This window comes from Microtus ochrogaster, assembly GCF_000317375.1.
Source record: "Microtus ochrogaster isolate Prairie Vole_2 chromosome 14 unlocalized genomic scaffold, MicOch1.0 chr14_random_1, whole genome shotgun sequence".
In the NCBI taxonomy this organism is placed as follows: Eukaryota; Metazoa; Chordata; class Mammalia; order Rodentia; family Cricetidae; genus Microtus; species Microtus ochrogaster.
The window spans coordinates 27,910,655-27,932,136 of NW_004949096.1; the positions used below are offsets into that span (position 1 = coordinate 27,910,655).

Genomic DNA, 21,482 nt, shown 5'->3' on the forward strand with positions numbered 1-21,482 from the left:
CCCCCCCCCCCCCCCCGTCTTGGCCTGCTCCCCACTCCATAACCCAAGCTTCCTGATGTCACCTCCCACTCCTCCCAACTCGGATGCCCTCAGTTGCCCTTCACCACCTCTTTCCCCTTCACACCCAGCTTGGCGTCCCTCTGCTCCTGTACCAGGCTGGCTGGTGCCCTTCTCTGTGAACCTTCTTTCACCTCTGTTTGTTTCTGTCTTGTGCCCAGCGTGTGTTAACATGACCTGCTAGGGCCGACTGCACTAACCGGACATGTGGGAAATGGCTGTCTGAACGCAAAGTCATTCATCACCTTGGCGGGAAGGAGCCCATAGAAGGCTCGCCCATAGGCAAGGGCTCTGAGCCTCCTCTCCTGTCATACCCAGGGATGTGGGCTGGGAGATGCGGCAAGGGCAGACCAGCCAGGCATGGTCAAGGGCACGATTCTCCCCTTCAGTCTGTGTGAGACTCGAGTATTCTTAGAAGAGGACCGCATCTTACCGTCAGGTCCAAAGGGTGACCCATTTCCCCTGAAAATGGGAGGTTCATTGACTAGGTCCAGAATTGGTTCAATTCAAGCTGAACTATACAGAAGGATCTCTGGCAGTTAGATAAAAGCCAGCGTTCCTTGAGAACTTGTGAAACAGGCTCTGGTCAGTCCGAAGGAGTCTTTTTCCCTTGCCTCTGGCAAAAACGCTGTTACTGGTAGTTACACATCAAAGTCCGCGGTAGCCTGCAGGCTTCCCCAGTCCCTTCTCACAGTACTGCTAAATATCTCAAAGCCCATCAAGCCTCCTGGCCCTTCTCATCCTTGCTCCTCTCCACTATTCTAGTCCCCAGGCTGTTCCAAACCTCCCCATTTATTTATTTGATTTTTTTTTCAAGACAGGGTTTCTCTGTGTAGCTATGGAGCCTATCCTGAAACTCCCTTTATAGACCAGGCTGGCCTTGAACTCAGAGATCCACTGGCCTCTGCTCCCGAATGCTGGGATTAAAGTAGTACGCCACCAACCGCCAGGTCCCAGGCCTCCCATTTATAAGGTTTCCCTACTCTGCTAGTCTCTACTTTTGTCTTTTTTTGCTGTCCTCTGTTATTCCACCCCACCCCCATTTCCCTAACCCTGGGCATGTCTTTTTCCTCTTCTCTTCTTGCATGCCCAGAGAAGCTCTTTTTTTTTTTTTGATTTATTCATTTATTATGTACACAACATTCTGCCTCGATGTATGCCCGCACGCCAGAGCAGGGCACCAGATCTCATTACAGATGGTTGTGAGCCACCATGTGGTTGCTGGGAATTGAACTCAGGACCTCTGGAAGAGTAGTCAGTGCTCTTAACCTCTGAGCCATCTCTCCAGCCCCCAGAGAAGCTCTTTGTAGCCATTCCTTGAACTGTCACTCTGATTGTGGCATCAAGCTGCTCCCCCAGCCCCTCCCCCAGCCTACGGTCTCTTTTCCTGACCTATGTAGCTCGTGGGTGTTGGGGAGCAGAGGACTTGGGTCAGTAATGTACCGTGCTGTGATTGCATCCTTCACAGAGCCTACAGCCCACACCGGTCCTGTTCCCAGCCTGGAGAGGACAGGAGAGAGATGGGGCGCTGGCTGGGAGGGACACTGAGTCAGGGTGGAGTGTGCGGGTACTGAGCTGGTATGTTAAACTATGCCATTCATTCCTGGCCCAGGGCATCCCCAAAGGAGCATAGACCCAGACCACTCAGAGTCTAGCAGGCAAGAAAGAACACCAGTGGGGTGTTGGGGCTCTTTCTGTTCAGGGTCCTGCACCTCTGTTCTCTCATCCTGAATGTCACTTAGATGTCACCTCCCTTGGGAAGCTGTCCTTGCATCTCAACTCCCGGCAACCACCAAGGTCTGGTCTCGGCTCTGATGTGCGTCTCTGATACTCGCCCCTTCTCTTTGTACATCGCTCACACCCTTCTTGTTGGTTCCTATCTATCTTGTACTGTGGATGAAATGCTGGACCTTGAGACTGCCAGGCAAAAATTCTACCACTGAGCTATGCCCGAATACCCATCTCCTTCCTGTTCTTGTTATCTCCTTGGCAGACTGTGAGCCGTTGGTGCCAGACTATGTCTGTCCTGAAATGTCCCAGAGGAGCCTGCATATAGCAGGGGGTTCATGTCTTATACTGGAGAATGAAAGGCCTCTCCCCAGCAAGAGTGGGTGGGGTTGGAGGGGCTGCCATTCAGAAGAGGGACTATGTAGCCAAGGTAGGCTGGGTAGGGCTTCGAGGAGAAGAAGTCGATTTACCCAGGGTAAATCCAGGTCACCCTGGACCTGGGCACTACTGTTTAAATGCAGAACAAGGGTGTGAGAGTGTAAAACTTTAAGACAACTCTGAAGCCATTTCTGACAATTCTGAGCCCTCCCGGTCTCAGCAGTAATGCTCCCCTTCCCCCCGGGAACCAAGGACCTAACAGGTACACCCCCCTTCCCCCCGGGAACCAAGGACCTAACAGCTACACCCCCCTTCCCCCCGGGAACCAAGGACCTAACAGCTACACCCCCCTTCCCCCCGGGAACCAAGGACCTAACAGCTACACATGCATGTATGTTTTCCAGAAATTGGGGCAAGAGAATCTTTCATATGTTGACTCAGTTCCTGAACAATTACCCACACACGTATGTTTTGACTCAGTCCCTGGGAAATGGGGTCAAAGTGACCTCTTATCTCATCTGATCTGGCAACAGCTCTCCAGCCAATTATTGGTAACAGCCCTTTTGAATAAGCCAATCACAATAGTCAAAGAACAACCCCTACACACCCCTTACTTCTGTGGTTTTTTTCCTTTAAAAGTAGCCTGTACCAGCTGTTCGGGGTCTCTCGGCTTCCCAGAGGGTGAGGGACCCTGTCATGACAGAATTAATAAAATCCTCATGCTTTTACATCAGCTGTGGTGTGAGAGACGGTCTCTGGGGGCGACTCCTCCTCAGTGTTTGGACTGTAGGGTCCAACAACAGTCTAGAGGTTCCTGTTTGAAGCTGTGATTTTGGGTTGCTTATTGGTGGGTTAGTTTGGTTTTTTTTCGAGACAGGGTTTCTCTGTATTGTAGTATGGAGGAGCAGGTTGCGTCCCACCACCTAGCTAGCTTAACCCCTGAAATAACCCACAAAGAAATTGTATTAATTAAATTACTGCCTGGCCCATTATATCTAGCCTCTTCTTGGTCAACTCTCACATCCTGATCTAACCCATTTCTGTTAATCTGTGTATCACCATGAGGTCATGGCTTTCTAGGAAAGATTCAGTGTCTCTGATCTGGCAACTTCATGGCGGCTCTCCCTGTCTGCCTTCCTCCTCCCAGCATTCAGTTCTGTCTTCCCGCCTATCTAAGTACTGCCCTATCAGTTTCTTTATTTAACCAATGAAAGCAATACAAATACAGAAGGACCTCCTACAACACTGTGTAGTCCTGGCTATCCTGAAAATTGCTCTGTAGACCAGAGTGGCCTCAAACTCACAGAGATCTGCCTGCTTCTGTCTCCTGAGTGCTGGGATTAAAGATGTGTACCACTACCACCCAGCTAAGCTGTGTGTCTTTGACAAGGCACCTTTTTTCTCTGGGCATCTCAAATGTAAACTGAAAAGTGGGACCAAAACCTGTCCCAGAAAGACAAGGGCTCTAACTGGGTGCAGTGGACAATGGCTTTAGTTCTTGTCATTGAGGAGGCTGAGATAGGAAGGAATACGAGACAGCCTGGGCAACACAGAGAGACCCGGCTCGATAGAATGAGGATGGGTACGAGGGAGGGGGAAGAGTGGGGAGCATGATGGCTCCTGCACGTGATCCCTACACTTAAGAGGCTAAGGATGGAAGATAGTGAGTTTGAAGCCAGCCTGGGCTATAAGTGAAACTCTGTTTTCTAAAACCAGTTTACCAATAAACTCCCCTAAGAAAACAACCAGTGTAGACAGAAGACTGCACTTTTGTCTCCCAGCTGCAGACCTAAATAATCACACAGACACTCTATTAATTATAACACTGTTTGGCTGGTGGCTCAGGCATATTCTTAGCTAGCTTTTACATCTTAAATGAACCCATTTCTGTTAGTCTATGTATTTTCACATGGCCATGGCCTTAATTTATTTTCTACATGTCTTGTTTCCTCAGCAGCTGGCTGGCTGGAATCTGCTGGACTCAACCTACTCTCTCTCTATCTCTCTGTTCAGAGTACCTGTCTGCTGCTAAGCCATTGGCCGAAACAGTTTTATTCATCAACCAGTAAAAGTAACACATATACAGAAAGTCATCCCACATCAAACCAGGGCTCCATTTACCAGCTGTAGGTCTTGGCTGGGTGTGTCCATGCACACCTGTTATTCCAACAGTCAGGAGGCTGAGGGAGGAGGATTGCCACAAATTCAAAATTCAAGGCCAGTCTGGACTACGTAGCAAGTTCTAGATCAGCTGGGCCTCTTATGAAACAATGTTTTTAAAAAGTAAACAAACAAAATGAAAAGAAAAGAAAAAAACCAAGACAATAGCCCCCTCAATCTGGGCTGCAATGTCCTCATCAGCAAAATAAGACAGCTAAGCATGGCTGCTCCACGTTCTGGAATGAGATAACCAGGGGGAAGCACTCCCTGCACTTTAAACTGCTGTGTGGATGCTGACTGCTTTCATGTCACCAGCTCTATGATCCCTTCCACTAGAGTGACACACCATGAGAGCAAGAGCCTGTGTCTCCCAATTTGTTACTGTATCCTTGGTGTCTAGCTCAGAGCCTGGCTTATCGAAGGCTCTCAAGGGCTGTGGCTAAGAGTTGAATGGGACAGACGCTTCGTGAGTGAGTGAGTGAGTCAACCCACTCAGCAGGGCAGCTAGTTTTGACTTGGGTGGTGGGAAAAGGCAGAGTGGGAGGCAGCAGGGAACAGGGCTCAAGTGTTCTCTGGGCTTCCCAGGCCCTGACCTTTCTCCACTCCTCACTCCCAACCCCAGGCAAAGGGGAGGGCTGGCTGCAGCCCAAGGCTGCTGACTTGTTTATCAACAGCACAGTTGTGGGTCACTACAGCAGTCAGCAGCATCTGATGCAGCTAAATATATCTTCTGGGACCACACAGCCAGCTCCTAAAAGCCACATGAACCAGGGACCATACTGCTCATTCTTCTGTGTCTTGTTCTGACCCCAGAACCCTGTTGTCCCCAGGGAGCAAACAGCCAGTCCTGGTCCCATCTGGAGTGGCTGGCTGAGTCCGTGTGGAGAGTTTCATCCTGGACAGAGTCAGAAGATGAAAGGGCAGGAACTCTAACTGTCCAGCTGGGGAGAGCAGAAGGCTTCATCTCCCTTTGTTCTTGTGTTTGTTTATGAATAGTATTTCTTAATTTGAGATGACATTTTACTTTTAAAAATATTTATTTTTATTTTATGTGTGTGAGTGTATTATTTAAAGATCTACTTATTGTTTTTATTTTGTGTGTTTGGTGTTCTACCTGTAGGGAAGCCTATGTATCATGTGTGTACAGTACCCATGGAGGCCAGAAGAGGGTATCAGGTCCTCTGGACGTGGAATCACAGACAGTTGTGAACGACCATGGGGGTGCTGGGAATTGAATTCAGGTCCTCTGTAAGAGCAACCAGTACTCTTAATGGCTGAGCCACCTCTTTGGCCCTGTTACTTTATTTTTGAGGAAGGGGCCCATGTAACTCAGCCTAGTTCTTGATTTTACTCTGAAGCTGGAATTTCTGATCCTCCTGCTTCCACTCCCCAAGTACTGGAATTATCGCTTGTTGCAGACCACACCTAGTTTTATGTGGAGCTAGGGATGAACTCCAGGGTTTCATGCATGCTAGGCAAGCACTTCACTAACTGAGCCATATCCCAGGCCCGTGGCTGATTGGTTCCCAGCACCCATGTGGCAACTCACAACTGTCACTAACTCTAGTTCCAGGGGATCTAGCACCCTCTTCTGGCCTATGAAGGCACTAGGCAAATGTGACATACTCATACACATAAAACTGTAAGAAAAAATATCCTTTTTTTAAATATTTTTTTTATGGTTTATTTAACTTTATTTTATATGCATTGGTGTGAAGGTGTCAGATCCCCTGCAACTGGATCTTCAGACAGTTTGTGAGCTGCCATGTGGGTACTGGGAATTGAACCCAGGTCCTCTGGAAGAGCAGTCAGTGCTCTTAACCACTGAGCCATCTCTCCAGCCCCTATCCTTCCTTTTTTAAAAAGGTGTGTGTGGGGGCTGGAGAGATGGCTCAGAGGTTAAGAACATTGCCTGCTCTTCCGAAGGTCCTGAGTTCAAGTCCCAGCAACCACATGGTGGCTCACAACCATCTGTAATGGGGTCTGGTGCCCTCTTCTGGCCTGCAGGCACACATGCAGACAGACTATTGTATACATAATAAATAAATAAATGTTTAAAAAAAATAAAAGGTGTGTGTGTGTGTGTGAAGTCGGGTGGCACACTTCTGCAATCCAGCAATTGGAAGGTGAGAGCTGTAAGCTCTGTCCATGCCATTCTGTGAAGCCCCTCCATTTTGATTGTTCCTAAATGTCTTAGTTAGGGTTTCTATTGCTGTGGCACACTTCTGCAATCCAGCAATTGGAAGGTGAGGGCTGTTAGCTCTGTCCATGCCATTCTGTGAAGCCCCTCCATTTTGATTGTTCCTAAATGTCTTAGTTAGGGTTTCTATTGCTGTGGCACACTTCTGCAATCCAGCAATTGGAAGGTGAGGGCTGTTAGCTCTGTCCATGCCATTCTGTGAAGCCCCTCCATTTTGATTGTTCCTAAATGTCTTAGTTAGGGTTTCTATTGCTGTGAAGAGACACCATAACCATGGCAACTCTTACAAAGGAAAACATTTAACTGCAGCTGGCTTACAGTTTCAGAGGTTTATTCCTGTCGTGATCTGAAAGGAAATGGCCCTCAAAGGAAGTGGCACTATTAAGAGGTGTGGCCTTGTTGGAGGAAGTGGGGTGAGGCTTTGAGGTGTCCTACCTGGTGTCTCAGTTTACTTCCTGTTGCCTGCAGGTCAAAATGTAGGACCCTCAGCTCCTTCCCCAGCACCATGTCACACCGTGATGATAATGGGCCAAATAAACCTCTGAAAATGTAAGCCATGTAAGCCTTATAAAGGGTTGCCATGGTCATGGTGTCTCTTCACAGCAGAAGAAACCCTAACTAAGACAAATCTATCATCTTCATGGCAAGGCACATGCTGGCATGAAGGAAGACACGATGGTGGAGAAGCTGGGCGGAGACTGCAACATGAGGCCTCGCTTGAGCATGTGAGACCTCAGAGCCTGGCTCCACAGTGGCACGCTTCCCCCAACAAGGTCACACCTCCTAACAGGGCCTCTCCCTGTGGACCAGGCATTCAAACACATGAGTATATGTGGGCCATTTCTATCCAAAATAGCACACTAAAGTAGTTTGGTTTCCAGAACTGTAATAATTTATCTAGGGTCTTGTCCTTCTTGCTCTACTTGAATCCAGTGACACTTGTCACCTGATCTTTTAAAAATATTTATTTACTTATTATGTATACAATATTCTGTCTGTGTACATCTGTGTAGAATATGCATTTCTGGTGCCTTTGGAGGCCAGAAGGGGGAGCCAAAGTCCCTGAAACTGGAGTTTCAGAGGGTTGTGAGCTGCTAAGTGGGTGCTGGGAACTGAATACAGGTCCTATGGAAGAGCAACCAGTGCTCTTAGACACAGAGCCAACTGACCAGGCTCAGATTACTCCTTTGTTAATCTGTATGTGAGTGAATTACTCAGTTTTGCCTGAATTTGCTGAACCCCACCCTGTTATAGGTAGGACACGTCTACCTAACCTGCACAGGCTGCTCCACTGCTGTTTCTCCAGCCATCTTGGGCAAGCCTTTCCCATTCCTTCCTGGTCATTCCCCCATTGTTCCCTGCCTCTCATGAGATGGAGCATTTTGGAAGAATGCCATGTCTCTATTATCTTCTGTCACAAAGGAAGTAACTTCCTTCCTCTTCTACTCTGTCCTTTCCCAGGAAGATCTTACACTTTCTGATCATTGCCAATCCTTGTTCATTAGTTAATTTTTAATTTTTTGGTTTCTCTAGACATAGTTTCACTATGTAGACCAGGCTGTCCTGGAACTCACTCTGTAGACCAGGCTGGCCTTGAACTCACAGAGATCCGCCTGCCTCTGCCTCCTGAGTGCTGGGATTAAAGGCGTGTGCCACCACTGCCCTGCATTTTTATTTCAAAACTGAAATATAATTCCACCATGTTCACCTTTTTCCTTTCTTCCTCCAGTCCCATGTTCTCTCCCTTGTTCCTCTGGATACCATGGCCTTTTTCTTTATTATTGTCACACATATAAATATATAAAAGTGACCTACCCAGTCCATTTAGTGTTACTTGTATGTACATGGTCCTCAACCATGGTTAATCTTTGGGTGTGGGGTACCTTCTCCCTAACTCTACCGTACCTTTAAACTACAGGACTCCACTTCTTGTGTGCCTGGACCAATACTCCCTTGCCCACCTCTTCCCATCCTTAAGGGACTTGAACCTATTTTTTTTGGTTTTTTTCGAGACAGGGTTTCTCTGTGGCTTTGGAGCCTGTCCTGGAACTCGCTCTGTAGACCAGGCTGGTCTCGAACTCACAGAGATCCACCTGCCTCTGCCTCCCGAGTGCTGGGATTAAAGGCGTGTGCCACCACCGCCCGGCTTCCCAACGCCCTTTTATCCCACGTTTTTTCTTGCATCCCTCACTTCTCAGTCCTAGATCTCAAGATGCTAATCTGGGAACCTTTGGATGAGAGCAGCTCCAGGCTGTTTACACTGAGATTCTCCAGAGCCTCTGGAACTGGAGAGTTCATCCAGGACCTGCTGCCTCTTCTGCTATATCATCAAGCCTGTCTCTTTTCAGCACCCCGCCCCCAAGGCTCTCCAGCTAAGAGAACAGCGAGCTATCCCCACAGACTCCTGGTATGTTCTTGGAGGCCTCCTTAGTTGCCTTTCTGCAATGGGAAAAGGCCTCCTTCCCACCCTACACAATGCGTCCATGTGTGACACCAACCTGCTTCCCTAAGGCGTACCTCTACTTGTCAGACTCCACGCCATACACTTCCAGCAATGGGCGCTCACACTGCCTCCCTTCCAACCTGCCAAGCCTAAAGACATACTCCAGGACAGACATGGTGGATGAGCTTCCTCACATTCCACTGTCGGGGTCACTCAGCTGTGTCTTCACACTGGTGGCCATTGCTCAGGCTGTAAAGAAGCCCTCCCCACTCAGTCTGAGAGGACACGGCACAAAAGGTCATTGCCATCCTTTCTGTCTCAAGCCCTTCACTCTGGCTGGCCCTCGCCTCTGCAGCCAGTAATGGACCTGCTTTCCTTTCTAAGGTTAACCTGCCCTATTCTAGATTGTTTTGCCTGCTGTCTTCATTTTGACAAGCAAGAAACCCCTGAGCAGTGTGGTAGCACAGGCTTTTAATCCGTAGGTACTTGGGATGGTGAAGCAGGAGGACCATGAGTTTGGAAGTGGCCTGGGCTACTTAGAAGATCTTGTCTCAAAACAAAAACTAAATCCAAACAAATCATCACCATTAACAACACCCCAAATCTAGCAGTCAGATGCTCACCGTGGCAGCAGCCAGAAGCAGGAGTACACCCAGCTTGCTACTGGGGAGGGGAAACGGGATCAAGTGGGTGCTCTCAGCTTTGAAGAACAGAAACTAGCTAAGGCCAGGAAGAAAGAGTCACAGGAAGGGGCCAGGAGCTTGATGCTAAGCAAGTTACCCAGCATCCTCAAGGCTCCTCAAACCAACAGGAAGTGGCCTCTACCATGTCCCCTTCTTCCTTCTCTTTCCTTTCTCTTCTTCTGACACTCAGTTCTGGGGACTGCTGCTTGAGCTGTTGCCTACAAATCCTGGTTCTGGGGCGGTTTGTCTGTCACACCCTTCTCAGCAATCAAGGGCTGAAACATACCAAGTTCCTGCTATTCCATCTTCTAAGGCTTTCCTTTGCTCCCATCATTCTTCCTAGCATGAAGCGGCACAGTCAGAGGCCCTACTTTCTCTACCCGGCCTCTTCTAAGGAACGTGAACGCTCAACATGAAGATGGCTGGACTGGGAAGACATGACTGCTACTTGCACGGCAGGGTTGCATCGCCCTGGAGGGGTCCCAGAGGAGGATGGGCGAGAAGCCACATTTCTCCATGCCCACGAGGAAGAATCAGGTGTCAGTTAAGAAAGCTGACCCTGAAGGAGTCTGGTGGTCACAGTAACAGGCTTTACCATGCTAGGACTACAGGGATGACCCTGGAAATGACAGCAATCAGACAGGCTGCATTTGGGGAGAGGCCGCAGACACTCAATAATGCATGGCACAGGTAGAACCCACAGAGGACTGTCATGGAAGAAACAGTTTAACAGCAAAGCCGGGTGGGGCGACACACACCAACATTTGGGGTCTTGTTGGAAAGTTAGACTTAGGGCACTTTCCTGAAGCAGAATCTACATTTTAAGATCCCAAAGTAGGCTGGCATGGTGGTGCACTTGGAAGCTAGAGACAGGAAGACCAGGAGTTCAAGGCCAGCCTCTTCTATATAATGAGTTTTGAGGCAGACTTGAGTTAACTAAGGTCCTGTTTCAAAAAACCAAAACCAAAACCAGGAAGAAGAAAAAAAAAAAAAAAAGAGATCCCCAAATGATTCATAGTGTAATTAAGAATTATATCCTGAAGGGATGACTCAGGTTTCAGTTGCTTTTTCTACTCAATAGCTGACCTCTCGGGCAGAATCCTTCCCTGGCATTAGAAGCACAGTGGAGGGGTTCATGTGGCCTGAGTAGGCCGGGCTGATCCCAACAGCTGTAAAACTCCCCCGATCCTAAGACTCTAGTCTAAGTTCCCGACTGTACACTTAAGGGAACCAACGAGCTTGGCTTCTCAAGGCCAGATGGTGTGGTGTGGAGTGCACGTGAGGCTTATGGATGGACATACCCACAAAGACCAAGATACACAGTTCACTGCTCAGCCTGCAGGGCCCATGTACTGTGTGTGCCCAGCCCAACCTAGCCCAGGAAGCTTCCAATAAAAAGCCCCAGGCATGGAGCCTGTCAAAACAGGTCTAGCACAGCCCTGGTTTCCAAGGCTGTACATTCAGACCCGTGATCTGAAAACCCACCTACATGGGCCTTCATGCCTGACTCCTGTGCTGAGGAGACATGGTCAACAGGGCTGCTCTGCCGATGCAGCTCATGCCTTTATCTTGGACTGGGCTCCTGGACTGGCTGACGAATTCACCTTTGGCCCATCTGGAACTCTCTCCAGCCATCATTTTTTTTGTTTGTATTTTAAGGATAAAACTGACCCTAGAGGGCTAGGATGTTTTCTTTTACACATAAAATAGACATGTTTTCAAAGTGGATAGGTGGGGTATGAGACACTTGTGTTCAAAGCCTTTTATGGAGGACCCCAATCCTCTAACCCGGAAAAGGAGATCATGGCATGTTAGGTCTGCCTGCAGTGACTGCGCCAGTGCACAAGGAGTACTACAGCGTTTGTGTGTGAGAGAAGCTGCTCAAGGAGCTCAGCCGTCGGGTCCCCAGAGACAGCCACTGTGGATCTTGGCAAGAGCAGGAGGCTTTGTGGAGAGGCAAACTGGAGAGAACTCCATCTGATGGGTGAGCTGACTCGCTAGGTCACAGCAGCCCCAGCAGGGATGGAGCAGGGGACGGTTCACTGGGGAACTTATGCCAATGTACTCTGTATGAGGCCTTGGTCACGTTCACCAGCAAGAAAACAGGACCCGGGCCTGGAAAATGAAGTCTTCAGGACTGGAACAGCAGCTAGCCGGCAGCCAGTCTGTCTGTCTCCATCAAGTTCATGGGGTGAGCCAAGGCTAGGGAGGCCATGCTCAAGTCACCGGGAACGGCATGAGCCCCGCTCAAAGGTGATGCAAGAACATTTCAGTGTTGTAGGCTCGGCCACAGAAACAGCGGCTGCCATAGGCAGGCAGCTAGTGTCCTTTTCTCAACTGACCATTCAGTTGTCAAAAACATAGACTCTGGAATCCCCAGGAACTCATTTTACTGTTTTCTTTCACAATTCTTACAAGTACCAAACTTTGGGATACTGTTAATATTGATTACTACTGTCTAACTCTGCCTGGTCCAGGCTGGGTCACACTGTCCAGTTAGGTCCTGAATCGCGAGGAACCCATATCTCCAGGGTTGACACTGCATGCCAGGCACTTGGTCAAGCCTACTCTGATAGGTGGAGGCAAAGCCCCGAGTTCAACATTGCTCTTGAGCAAACACGCAGCGCACAGTGTCCCACTACCCTATCCCTTTGATTGGAGCAGATCTGCATTCTTTTGACCCTGTCAAATCTCCAAGGGTGGGGCTACTTTGGGTTCTAGAAAGGCAGCTGCAAAGACCACAGACACTTTAATTTACATAAAATTATCTCACTCCATTTTATTTAAGATTTTTTTAAATCCAGTTAGTAAAAGAAAGATGTGTCTCTCTTTATACATATGTACAAGTTCAGCTATAAAAATAGACAGCACATTCAAAGAGAAAAAGGCTTGGCATTTTTCTGATCCCCTCTAAAGAGCATCTGTACACAGGAGTCAGGGTTTGGGTAGGGGAATCTTTATGATTTAAATTAAATGATTTCCCCTACACCTACTCCAAAAAAAAAAAAAGTTTAAAAAAATCATTCTATCTAAACTCAATTCCGCGATTTTCAGGTGTGCAAATTAGAGGCTAGCCCGCCCAGAAGCACCTGTTTCCACCAGGGACATCAGGTGGAAAGCCCTCCCAGTTGCCCCTTTCCCCTCTCAGAGGGCAGCAAGCTCAGGCAAGTGGGGCGGGGCTGGGAGGGTTGGTGCTGAGCTTGCTCCCTCCCCATCTCACTCCTGCTGTCCCTTCTTTCTCAGTGCAATACAGACAGTGCATACAGCCAAGCAGGGGGCTGGCGGGCAAAGCCAGGGAGACTGTGCATTCAGGACAGACAAAGGGGTATCTGCAGGAGGGCGGTGAGGGTGTCCTGCTGATTGAGGTGGTTCCTGGTCTCTTGACTGGCTTCTGGGAAGCCCCTTGAGGGGGGGCTGCTGCTACTGTTGCTGGTGGGACCTAATGCTTCCCTGGTGTGAACATGTTGGACAGTGGAAGAACCTAGGAAAACTGCCTGTGGGTCTGCTTCCTCCAGCCGCTATCATCCGTATAGCAACCACCTTCTCTGGCATTTGTTGCACGCTTCAGTGATGACACTGTGGCAAACAGAGTTTAGAGACCCAGGAGAGCTCAAGGCTGTGGGTACCAGGGAACCATTTCCTCCCTTTCTAGCCCTGTAAGAAATCATAACCTTTAGAGAGGTCTCCACTATAGAAGGCTCTTCACAGCACCGGTGGAGCCTTCATGAGGGGCATGGCCAGAGCTGGAGTGGGATGGGGCTGGAGACAGTGTGCCTGAGCATCTAAAAGGGGTCTATGCCAGGCCCCCCCCCCCCAAAAGAGGTTAAGACTCGGCCGCAGAGTTCATCTGGGATGCTGTGGGGCCGAACCCAGGACACTCCTTTGGAACTAGGTGATCAAAGTGCTCACACCGACCACCTGCCTGTCCTCTTCTGCTGTAACTGGTCTTTTCCACTCTCCAAAGAGGATGCAAGATGCCATACTGGGTAACCATCCAAAGACCGCCTGTGGCCTGGGACTGTAGTCCCTGGTTTGGTTGAGGGAAGCTAGAGGGCAGAGATGGTTACCGTCCTCCAGCAGGGTTGGTGCCTTTGCCCTGTTTCCGGATCAACGAGTCTGAGGCTAGGCTGCTGGTCATGTGGAGGCTCTTAGGAGTCCCAGGAATATTATTTCCTTTGTTCAAAGGGGAACTTAAGGGAGAAGAGGCGCTTGAAGGTCCAAAGTCCGCAAGGCCAGTAGGTCGGACAATGGATGTCTGCAGAGGACTGCTTGCGGAGATTCCTGTGGGGACGGAGAAAATCACAATGACCCTTAGTGGCAATTGTCTGTGATCTGCCCTGGCAGTCTGCAGGACTGGTCTAAGTGTGGGCTGGAGGGAAGGGGTGGGAACCCCTCTCTGCTGCTGGTTGCCGACATCTTTAAGGTTATTTGCTAGGTTTTTCCTGTTATTGCCTTTCTGTGAGATGACTGGTTTCTTTGTTTTTTTTAAGACAGGGTTTCTGTATAGCTTTGTAGCCTGTTTTGGAACTTGCTCTATAGACAAGGTGGCCTCGAATTCACAGGGATCCACCTGCATCTGTCTCCAGAGTGCTGGAATTAAAGGTGTGCGCCACCACTGCCTGGCATGATGGCTGGATTGTTAAGAGATGTTGGCACACTCAGCCCTACCTGCATTACCCTCACCCAGAGGAGAGGCCATGTGTCCAGTGTGGAAGGCCTGGCTGAAGGACGAGAGCTCTAACTCACGGAGCACTAATGTTTTCTTGTCTTCTTCTGGAAAGCATCTTAGTTTAGACACCTTTGTTTTTCAAGAAAGGGTAACAATCCTGGCTGCCCTGGAACTCAGAGAACCACCTGTCTCTACCTCCTGAGTACTGGGATTAGAGGTGTGTGTCTTATTTATTTCAGGGGCCTCTACTCTACTCTCCAACACGTCTGGCCAGGGGATATAAGGTGATCCAGCCTATCTCGTGTCTATACCCAGTCAATTCTCTAGCACTAGCCAAGGCTACCTCTGCTTTCCAAGCTCTGTCATGTCAAGGACCTGGGTTAACCTCTCATTTTTGGTGACTGTCCTTGGACAGCAATAAACTTTTCCTTCCCAAATAGGAGACAAACACCCACTTCTCATACCTCAACAGTGTCTACTATGTTTGTTCTGTTTATTTGCTTTTCTTTTTTTCAGTAGCCTGAGCTGGTCTTGTCAAACTTAGTATGTAGCAGAGAATAACTCTTGATTCTCCTGCCTGTACCTCCCAAGCAGGGAACTACAGGCGTGCACCACTATGCCTGGTTATGTTTCTTCTGTATTACCCGCTCACCCACAGTGGTATAGTTCACTTCTTTCTCATTTTTCACTCATACTTAGCACCCCTGGAGACGTTTCTGGGCCAGTCTATCTCCTTAGCCCACCTCCGGTGTCCCTCCTGCTTCTGCTGTGTCTGACATTGCCCCAGCCATGGATTAGCCCTGCCATAGCAGCTTTGATTAACCAAAGCAGCATAAGCTACTGTACTTATTTTCTTAGTAAACCAATAAATGAATGAATGCTGAGGCTCCTGCAGTGGGAGAAAGGAGGTGAATCAACTTTTACTGAGCACTCACAACAGGCCAAGCACTTTCTACACAAGTGTGCCTTTCTCTGTTGTAACCATCCTGAGACATCAGAAGTTCAAGGTCACCACAGTCTGTATCATTGAGAACAAGGTCACTTTTAGGTACACGCGACTCTACCTTAAAATCTAACAAGTTCCCCACAAAAAACTATGAGCTACACTAAGCCCACACAACATTTTTGTTTACAGCAGGGTGTCACTATGTAGCTCTAGCTCGTTTAGAACTAGCCTCTGGGTGCTGAGACAATGGATGTGTGCCACCATAGGTCAGGCTTTGCACAGGGCGTGGAGGCAGCGCTGTGAATGGACAGCCTGCACATTCTGACTGTAGTCACCTTTCTGTCTCCACCACAGCTGCCACAGCCACTAAGCTCTTTCCCATCGGCTCTTGCCATGTCTGTCTTTCTAACCCTGACTTTCATTGCTCCTCCTCAGCACAACCTGGCTGGTAAGCTCAGTGAACCTCAACATGCCAGGGTGGCTGCCAACTCTTATGTTTGCCCAAATCCTTTCTCATTCCCATCCTCCTGCTATTCTGAATGACAGCCCACAATCTTTACAGTGGTCCATGGCTCCTCTCCCTCTGACCTGTAACCTTTTTGTACTTATCTGTATATTGCCTGATACTATTTATAAGCCATCCACCAAATGCTCCTCTGCTGGCTTGTTAAGACTCAAGGGCAGTATCTATGTGCTCCATTGCTTTAGCCTATGTGCACCAGGTGTTTGCTGCATGCATGTTAACTATCCTTGTTTGGATTACTAAAAATAAATGTCTCAGAAAAACAAACAAACAAACCTAGAGTTAAAAAAAGAAAAGTCAGGAAAACGGAATGTTTTAAGTGTGGCCCCCAATTCGGCTCACTCTGGCCATGGTTACTTCTCTTCCAAAGACAACAATTTATCAAGGCAAGAGGGCAAGGGGCGAGTCAGTACTGCTCAGTTTGAAGCTGGGCTCCGGGATTTTGGCCTGCAGTATCCTGCACACTCTACCTTGTAGGATGCTAAACAGATTCTTGGACAGTCTTTGATTGCTGTCTGCAGCCATCCTGGCCTCCTCACCTTTAGACACGTTGTACCCGTATGCGGCATAAGCAGCTGCAGAAGCTGCTGCAGCCCCTGCTTTGGCTCCTGCCATCGCAGCAGCACTGCCTGCTGTGGACTTGCGGCTTCGGCCTTTCCCTGCTCCTTTGGCTGTGCTTCCTGAACCCTTGGGGCGGCCTCGGCTTCGAGCTGAGTGACCACGTCCTGCAGCTGGCACTTCCTGAATGGAAATTCCTGTGGAAACAAATAGCCAAGAAGGAAAAAAATAAATCTCTTAAAACTTTAACAAATATTCCCTTGACAGGGAATGTTAATGCTGGCTCTCAAGGTATTCTGTTTTGTTTGAGACAAGATTTCCCAATGTTGCTCAGGCTGCCCTCAACCTCCTGATCTCAAGTAATCTCCCAATCTTAGTCTCCTGAGTTCTGGGACTACAGGCACAGGATACGGTGCCTGGCTGGCTGATATCTGAGGACATCTGGGATTGTCTTTTAACATAGCTATGCTCTTCAAACTGTCTTTCCTTCTAAGGAGTGGCTTCCGCCATGGTTATTTTCTTATTATTGTACCCAACGACTTACTGTGGGAAATTAAAGTGTTTCTGCCTTGGGCCTCTATTTCTTACATTTTTTCCTGGGTATTTTTTCCTAGGCCTTGGGTATACTATACACACACTCTACCACGAAAATACATAGCCAGCCCTACTTCTAAGGTTGCTTTTGTTTTTTTAATTTAAATTTTCAGACAGGGTCTCAGTACGTAGCTGAGACTGGCCTTCTCTTCAAGATCTTCCCACCTTATCCTCCTTACACCACTATGTTCAGTCCTATTGTTTCAGGCTTTAAAATCCAGGTTCCTCAAGAAACAACAATAACACTGGGCCTTATCAACAGAAAAGAAATGCCCCACAGCTAACTTAATTAAACAACTAGCAAAAATAGGGTTTGGGAGATGGCTCCACTGCTAAAGGCCTGCCGTGCAGTCTTTGAGACCTGAGTTTGGATCTCTAGTACCTATAAAAGTGTGGCAGCATGTGTACTGGGGATGGGGAGGGCAGACACAGGTAAATCCAAACTATGTCTTCTACACGCAATCAGGAAAGATACCTGCTGTCAGCCTTTGACTTCCACATGCATCTACCCCTATGTATGCTCTCACATTCCACATTGGAACACGAACGTGCGCGCGCACACACACACACACACACACACACACACACACACACACACACACTTAAATAAAATCTTTTGTTCCACTTTACTCTTGGAAGAAGAAATAAAATTTCTGTATCTGGGTTCTTAAGATGGCGACTGGATACCAAGCTTGATGGACCAGAGTGGTGGAAGAGACAACCAACTCTTATAACCTGTCCTTTGGCCTCCACATGTGTGCATACACACAATAAATAAAAATGTGCCTACCAGATGGTGGTGGCACACGCCTTTAATCCCAGCACTCGGGAGGCAGAGGCAGGTGGATCTCTATGAGTTCGAGGCCAGCCTGGTCTACAAGAGCTAGCTCAAGGACAGGCTCCAAAGCTACAGAGAAACCCTGTCTCAAACAAAACCAAAATGTGTCGATGTGGTGAGGCATGCCTTTAATCCCAGGATTTGGGAGTCAGGGCATGCAGAGCTCTTATGAATTTAAGACCAGCGTGGCCTACATAGTGAGTGCTAGAGCTATGTGAGAGACCCTGTCTAAAAAAACAAAACAAAAAAGTTATTAAAGAAGAAAAGTAGTGGAGCAGGCTGGGCTGATGAGATGGCAGAGTCACTTACCATTCACAGTGTCAGAGACAGAGCCTGTTATGGAAGCGGGAGAATTGGTGGCTCGAGACTGAGGAGCTGAGGAAGCTGGGTCATCCACAATAACCAACATGTCACTGCTGCTTTCATCGGGGGGAATGGAGCCAGTGTGCAGCTCACTGCTGATTGAGATCTAGAAGCAAAAAGGTTGAGATGATAGTCTCACTGGCTACAGCCCTCATGCTCAAGTGACAAGCTTAGGGGACATGCATGTACTTCTCTCTCCTGACTCCTGCCTTGGGTTCTGAGAACCAGTCTGTCCTTATGCAATCCTCTCCCACAAGGCTGGAAGTGAACAGTACCCAGTGGCTTAGCATCATGTCCCTGCCGCGAGGTCAGGATGCAGCCCACTGCTGTAATTAAGACATTCAGAAGGAGCCTCACCTCACTGAAAGGGCTGGGCATGGCCGAGTCTACACTTATGAAGGAGTCATCGCCATCAGCAGAGAGGTTGGAGTTATCAGCAGAAGGAACAAATGGGATCACAAGGTTCATACCCTCTTTTCTCCTTTTCCCATCCAATTCATCTTCCTTTTTTTTCTGGGAATACAAGTCAGAAAATACATAAAATACATGAACATTTAGCTCAAAGGGAAAGTGAGATTAGGAACTAAAATGATTACAGGCAGAGTCTTGCTATTGGCTCCAGACAGCCTGCTACTTGTTATGTCTCCTGGTCTGATCTCATCATCCTATCTCAATTATCCAAGTGCTGGGACTACAGGCACACACCACTGCATTGGCTTGAGACAGGCTCTTGGTCTACAACTCAGACTGGCCTCAAACTTCCTCCATCTTCATGCCTCCATCTTCTTGAAAGCATCACCATTTTGTCTCAGTTTCTTTTCTGTGTATATAGGTTATGTGTATTCTGAGGATTGAAGCAAGGTCTCTTACCTTTTAGGCAAGTACTCCAGCAAAGAGTCACATCTCAAGCCCTAAATCACCGTATCTTAAAGGAAGAACTCACTGAGGAGGAGGAAGGTATACCGTGTCTCTCCACACCCTCTACTGGGCTCGCTTATCTACTCATTCATTTATTACTTATTTATGTGTGGATGCAGATGTACTGCATTCATGTGGACGTCAGAGGACAACTTGTGGGAACTAGTTCTTCCCTTCCACCACATGGGCTCCTGAGACCAAACTCAGGTTATTAGGTCCTTTTCTGGAGTCATGTTGTCTACATCTATTACAGGGTGAAGAGTGTGCAACACTGTGTAGTTCATGCTGTCATTGGGTACTTTCTATTCTACACTCAGAGCAAAACGACATCTGGTCTAAATTGTTAATCTACAACAGGAAAGATGGCTCAGTAGGTAGAGGTGATTGCCTTTGAAGCCTGGGATCCCAGCTCAAACCCCAGAATCCACATAAAGGCAGAAGCAGAGAACCAACTCCACAAAGTTGTCCTCTGACAGTCCCACCTAGAGTGTGGCATGTGCACATGAACACACACACTAACATTCTCACACACAAAAGAATTGCTAGTTTCTGTAATGCCCTATTGTGAAAGCCACCTTTTATTCTGTGACAGGTTGTCTGTCCTCCCTTCTTCATTCACACCCTTTTTAAAGGCACAGGGATGATACCCAAGTGCTCTAACACTAAGCCACACCCCCTGAATGTTAAAGGTATTTTTATTTTAAGTAGTGGCAATAATGGATTAGATATGAGAACAGTGAGGAAAAAGCCTGCCTGGGAAGGGGCAGAGATGGCAGTTCTGGCCAGGAGGACATTATCTTTCATTTTTTTGATTTTCCAACTCTATAAAAGAAGCAAGTACAAAGTGTCCCCAGGCTGAAACTGACTCTTCATTAAAAGGGGCTATAATACAGCAGCTCTAGGCTGCTGACTACCAAAGGCCTATGACCAAAGGGATCCAGCCGCAGCCTTTTATTTCGGAGTCAGTCTCTCTGTGTGGCCATGGCTGGGCCTGGAACTCAGAGACACCCTACCTCTGTCTCCCAAGAGCTGGGATTAAAGGTAGGTATTATCGTGCAGGGCCAGTCCTTTCAAAAGATTCTATGAAAGAAGTAACACAAGCCTTTAACCCCAGCACTCCTGAGGCTGGGGCAGGAGGATTTTTGAGAGTTTCAGCCAACCTGGTCTCCACAGTGAGTCCCAGGCCAGTCAGGGCTATGTAGAAAGACTCCATCTCAAAAAATAAAAATGAAGTTCCATAAAACCTAGTAACATCACCTTAGCTAGTAACATCACAGTTATCACTGACAGATGGGTCCCAGTCCAACTGTGACCAGCACTAGGGTCTGTGAAAAGGAGCACAGCCAGCACTGCATTTGCTGTCTTTTACCTCACCAAAGAAACGTTCACACAGGGGCTGGAGAGATGGCTCAGGTGTTAAGAGCATTGCCTGCTCTTCCAAAGGTCCTGAGTTCGATTCCCAGCAACCACATGGTGGCTCACAGCCATCTGTAATGAGATCTGGTGCCCTCTTTTGGCCTGCAGACATACACGCAGACAGAACACTGTATACATAATAAATAAATAAATATTAAAAAAAAAAAAAGAAACATTCACACAGATGGGGTTAGTGAGCTGGCTCAGCAGACAGAAGCACTTGTTCGCCAATCTGGAGGATCTGATATTAATCCTCAGAACCCACATGATGAAGGAAGAAAACCAACTCTCACAAGTTCTCTGATCTCCACGTGCAGACCACGGTTTACCATGTATGTACAAATATGCATGCACACACGTGGCCTTTTTTGTACTTTTGAAATTTATTCCAGGCCCTGTCAGTCCCTATCCAACCCCAGTCTGGAGATACCTTCTCTGCATATTTCTCCCGCTTGCGTTTTCGTTCTTTCACCCGGTTGGTCTCTTCCTGCTGCCGTTTCTCCTCCTGTCGTAGTCTCACTACCAAGGAAACATAAAAAGACTGAAGAGCCTTTGTGAAACTTAGGAGCATATCCTCTAGTGGTTCCTAAGGTATAATTCTGTGTGGTTTAAGAAAAACACTGGTATTGCTGCACGTCTTTAATTCAGCACTTGGGAAGCAGAAATGAGATCCCTGGGGCAAGCAGATCTCTGAGTTTGAGACCAAACTGGTCTACAAAGAGAGCTCCAGGACAGCCAGGGATATAGAGAAAAACCCTTTCTAAACAAACAAAGAAAAAGAGCTTATATTTTTAGATGTGGGGCTGTGGAAGTGCTCATAGGAACTCACAGGACAAATCTAAAATTGAATAGTCTCAAAAATCTAGAAACTCTAGGTGAAAGGTCTTTATGGTTAGAGCAGCTTGCTGTTGAAATTCTCTATATAAAATGTTTCTCTGGGCCAGTGAGAAGGCTCACCAGATAAAGAAACCTGTTGTCAAACCTGAATTTGAACCTAGAACCCATAGA

At 47.9% G+C, this 21,482-nt stretch overlaps 2 protein-coding genes across 3 annotated transcripts in view; one reads left to right on the top strand and one right to left on the bottom strand.

The window, feature by feature from the left end:
* Chac1 (ChaC glutathione specific gamma-glutamylcyclotransferase 1) overlaps positions 1–11,824 on the top strand; it is a 22,506-nt gene extending 10,682 nt beyond the window's left edge. Inside the window, exons 4-5 of the transcript XR_003378439.1 lie at positions 10,591–10,595; positions 11,814–11,824. The gene's annotated coding sequence lies outside the window, so the exon portion shown is untranslated. The remainder of the gene's footprint in view (positions 1–10,590; positions 10,596–11,813) is intronic.
* A 599-nt stretch (positions 11,825–12,423) lies between these two features.
* Ino80 (INO80 complex subunit) overlaps positions 12,424–21,482 on the bottom strand; it is a 114,609-nt gene continuing 105,550 nt past the window's right edge. Inside the window, exons 31-35 of one of the 2 annotated variants that reach the window (XM_026787741.1) lie at positions 20,905–20,993; positions 18,498–18,653; positions 18,087–18,246; positions 16,327–16,542; positions 12,424–13,930 (exon numbers count right to left, since the gene is read on the bottom strand). In XM_026787741.1, coding sequence (XP_026643542.1) covers positions 13,713–13,930; positions 16,327–16,542; positions 18,087–18,246; positions 18,498–18,653; positions 20,905–20,993 — 839 coding nt within the window. In that variant the 3' untranslated portion in view covers positions 12,424–13,712. The remainder of the gene's footprint in view (positions 13,931–16,326; positions 16,543–18,086; positions 18,247–18,497; positions 18,654–20,904; positions 20,994–21,482) is intronic. The other variant, XM_005364272.3, reaches the window with a different exon arrangement.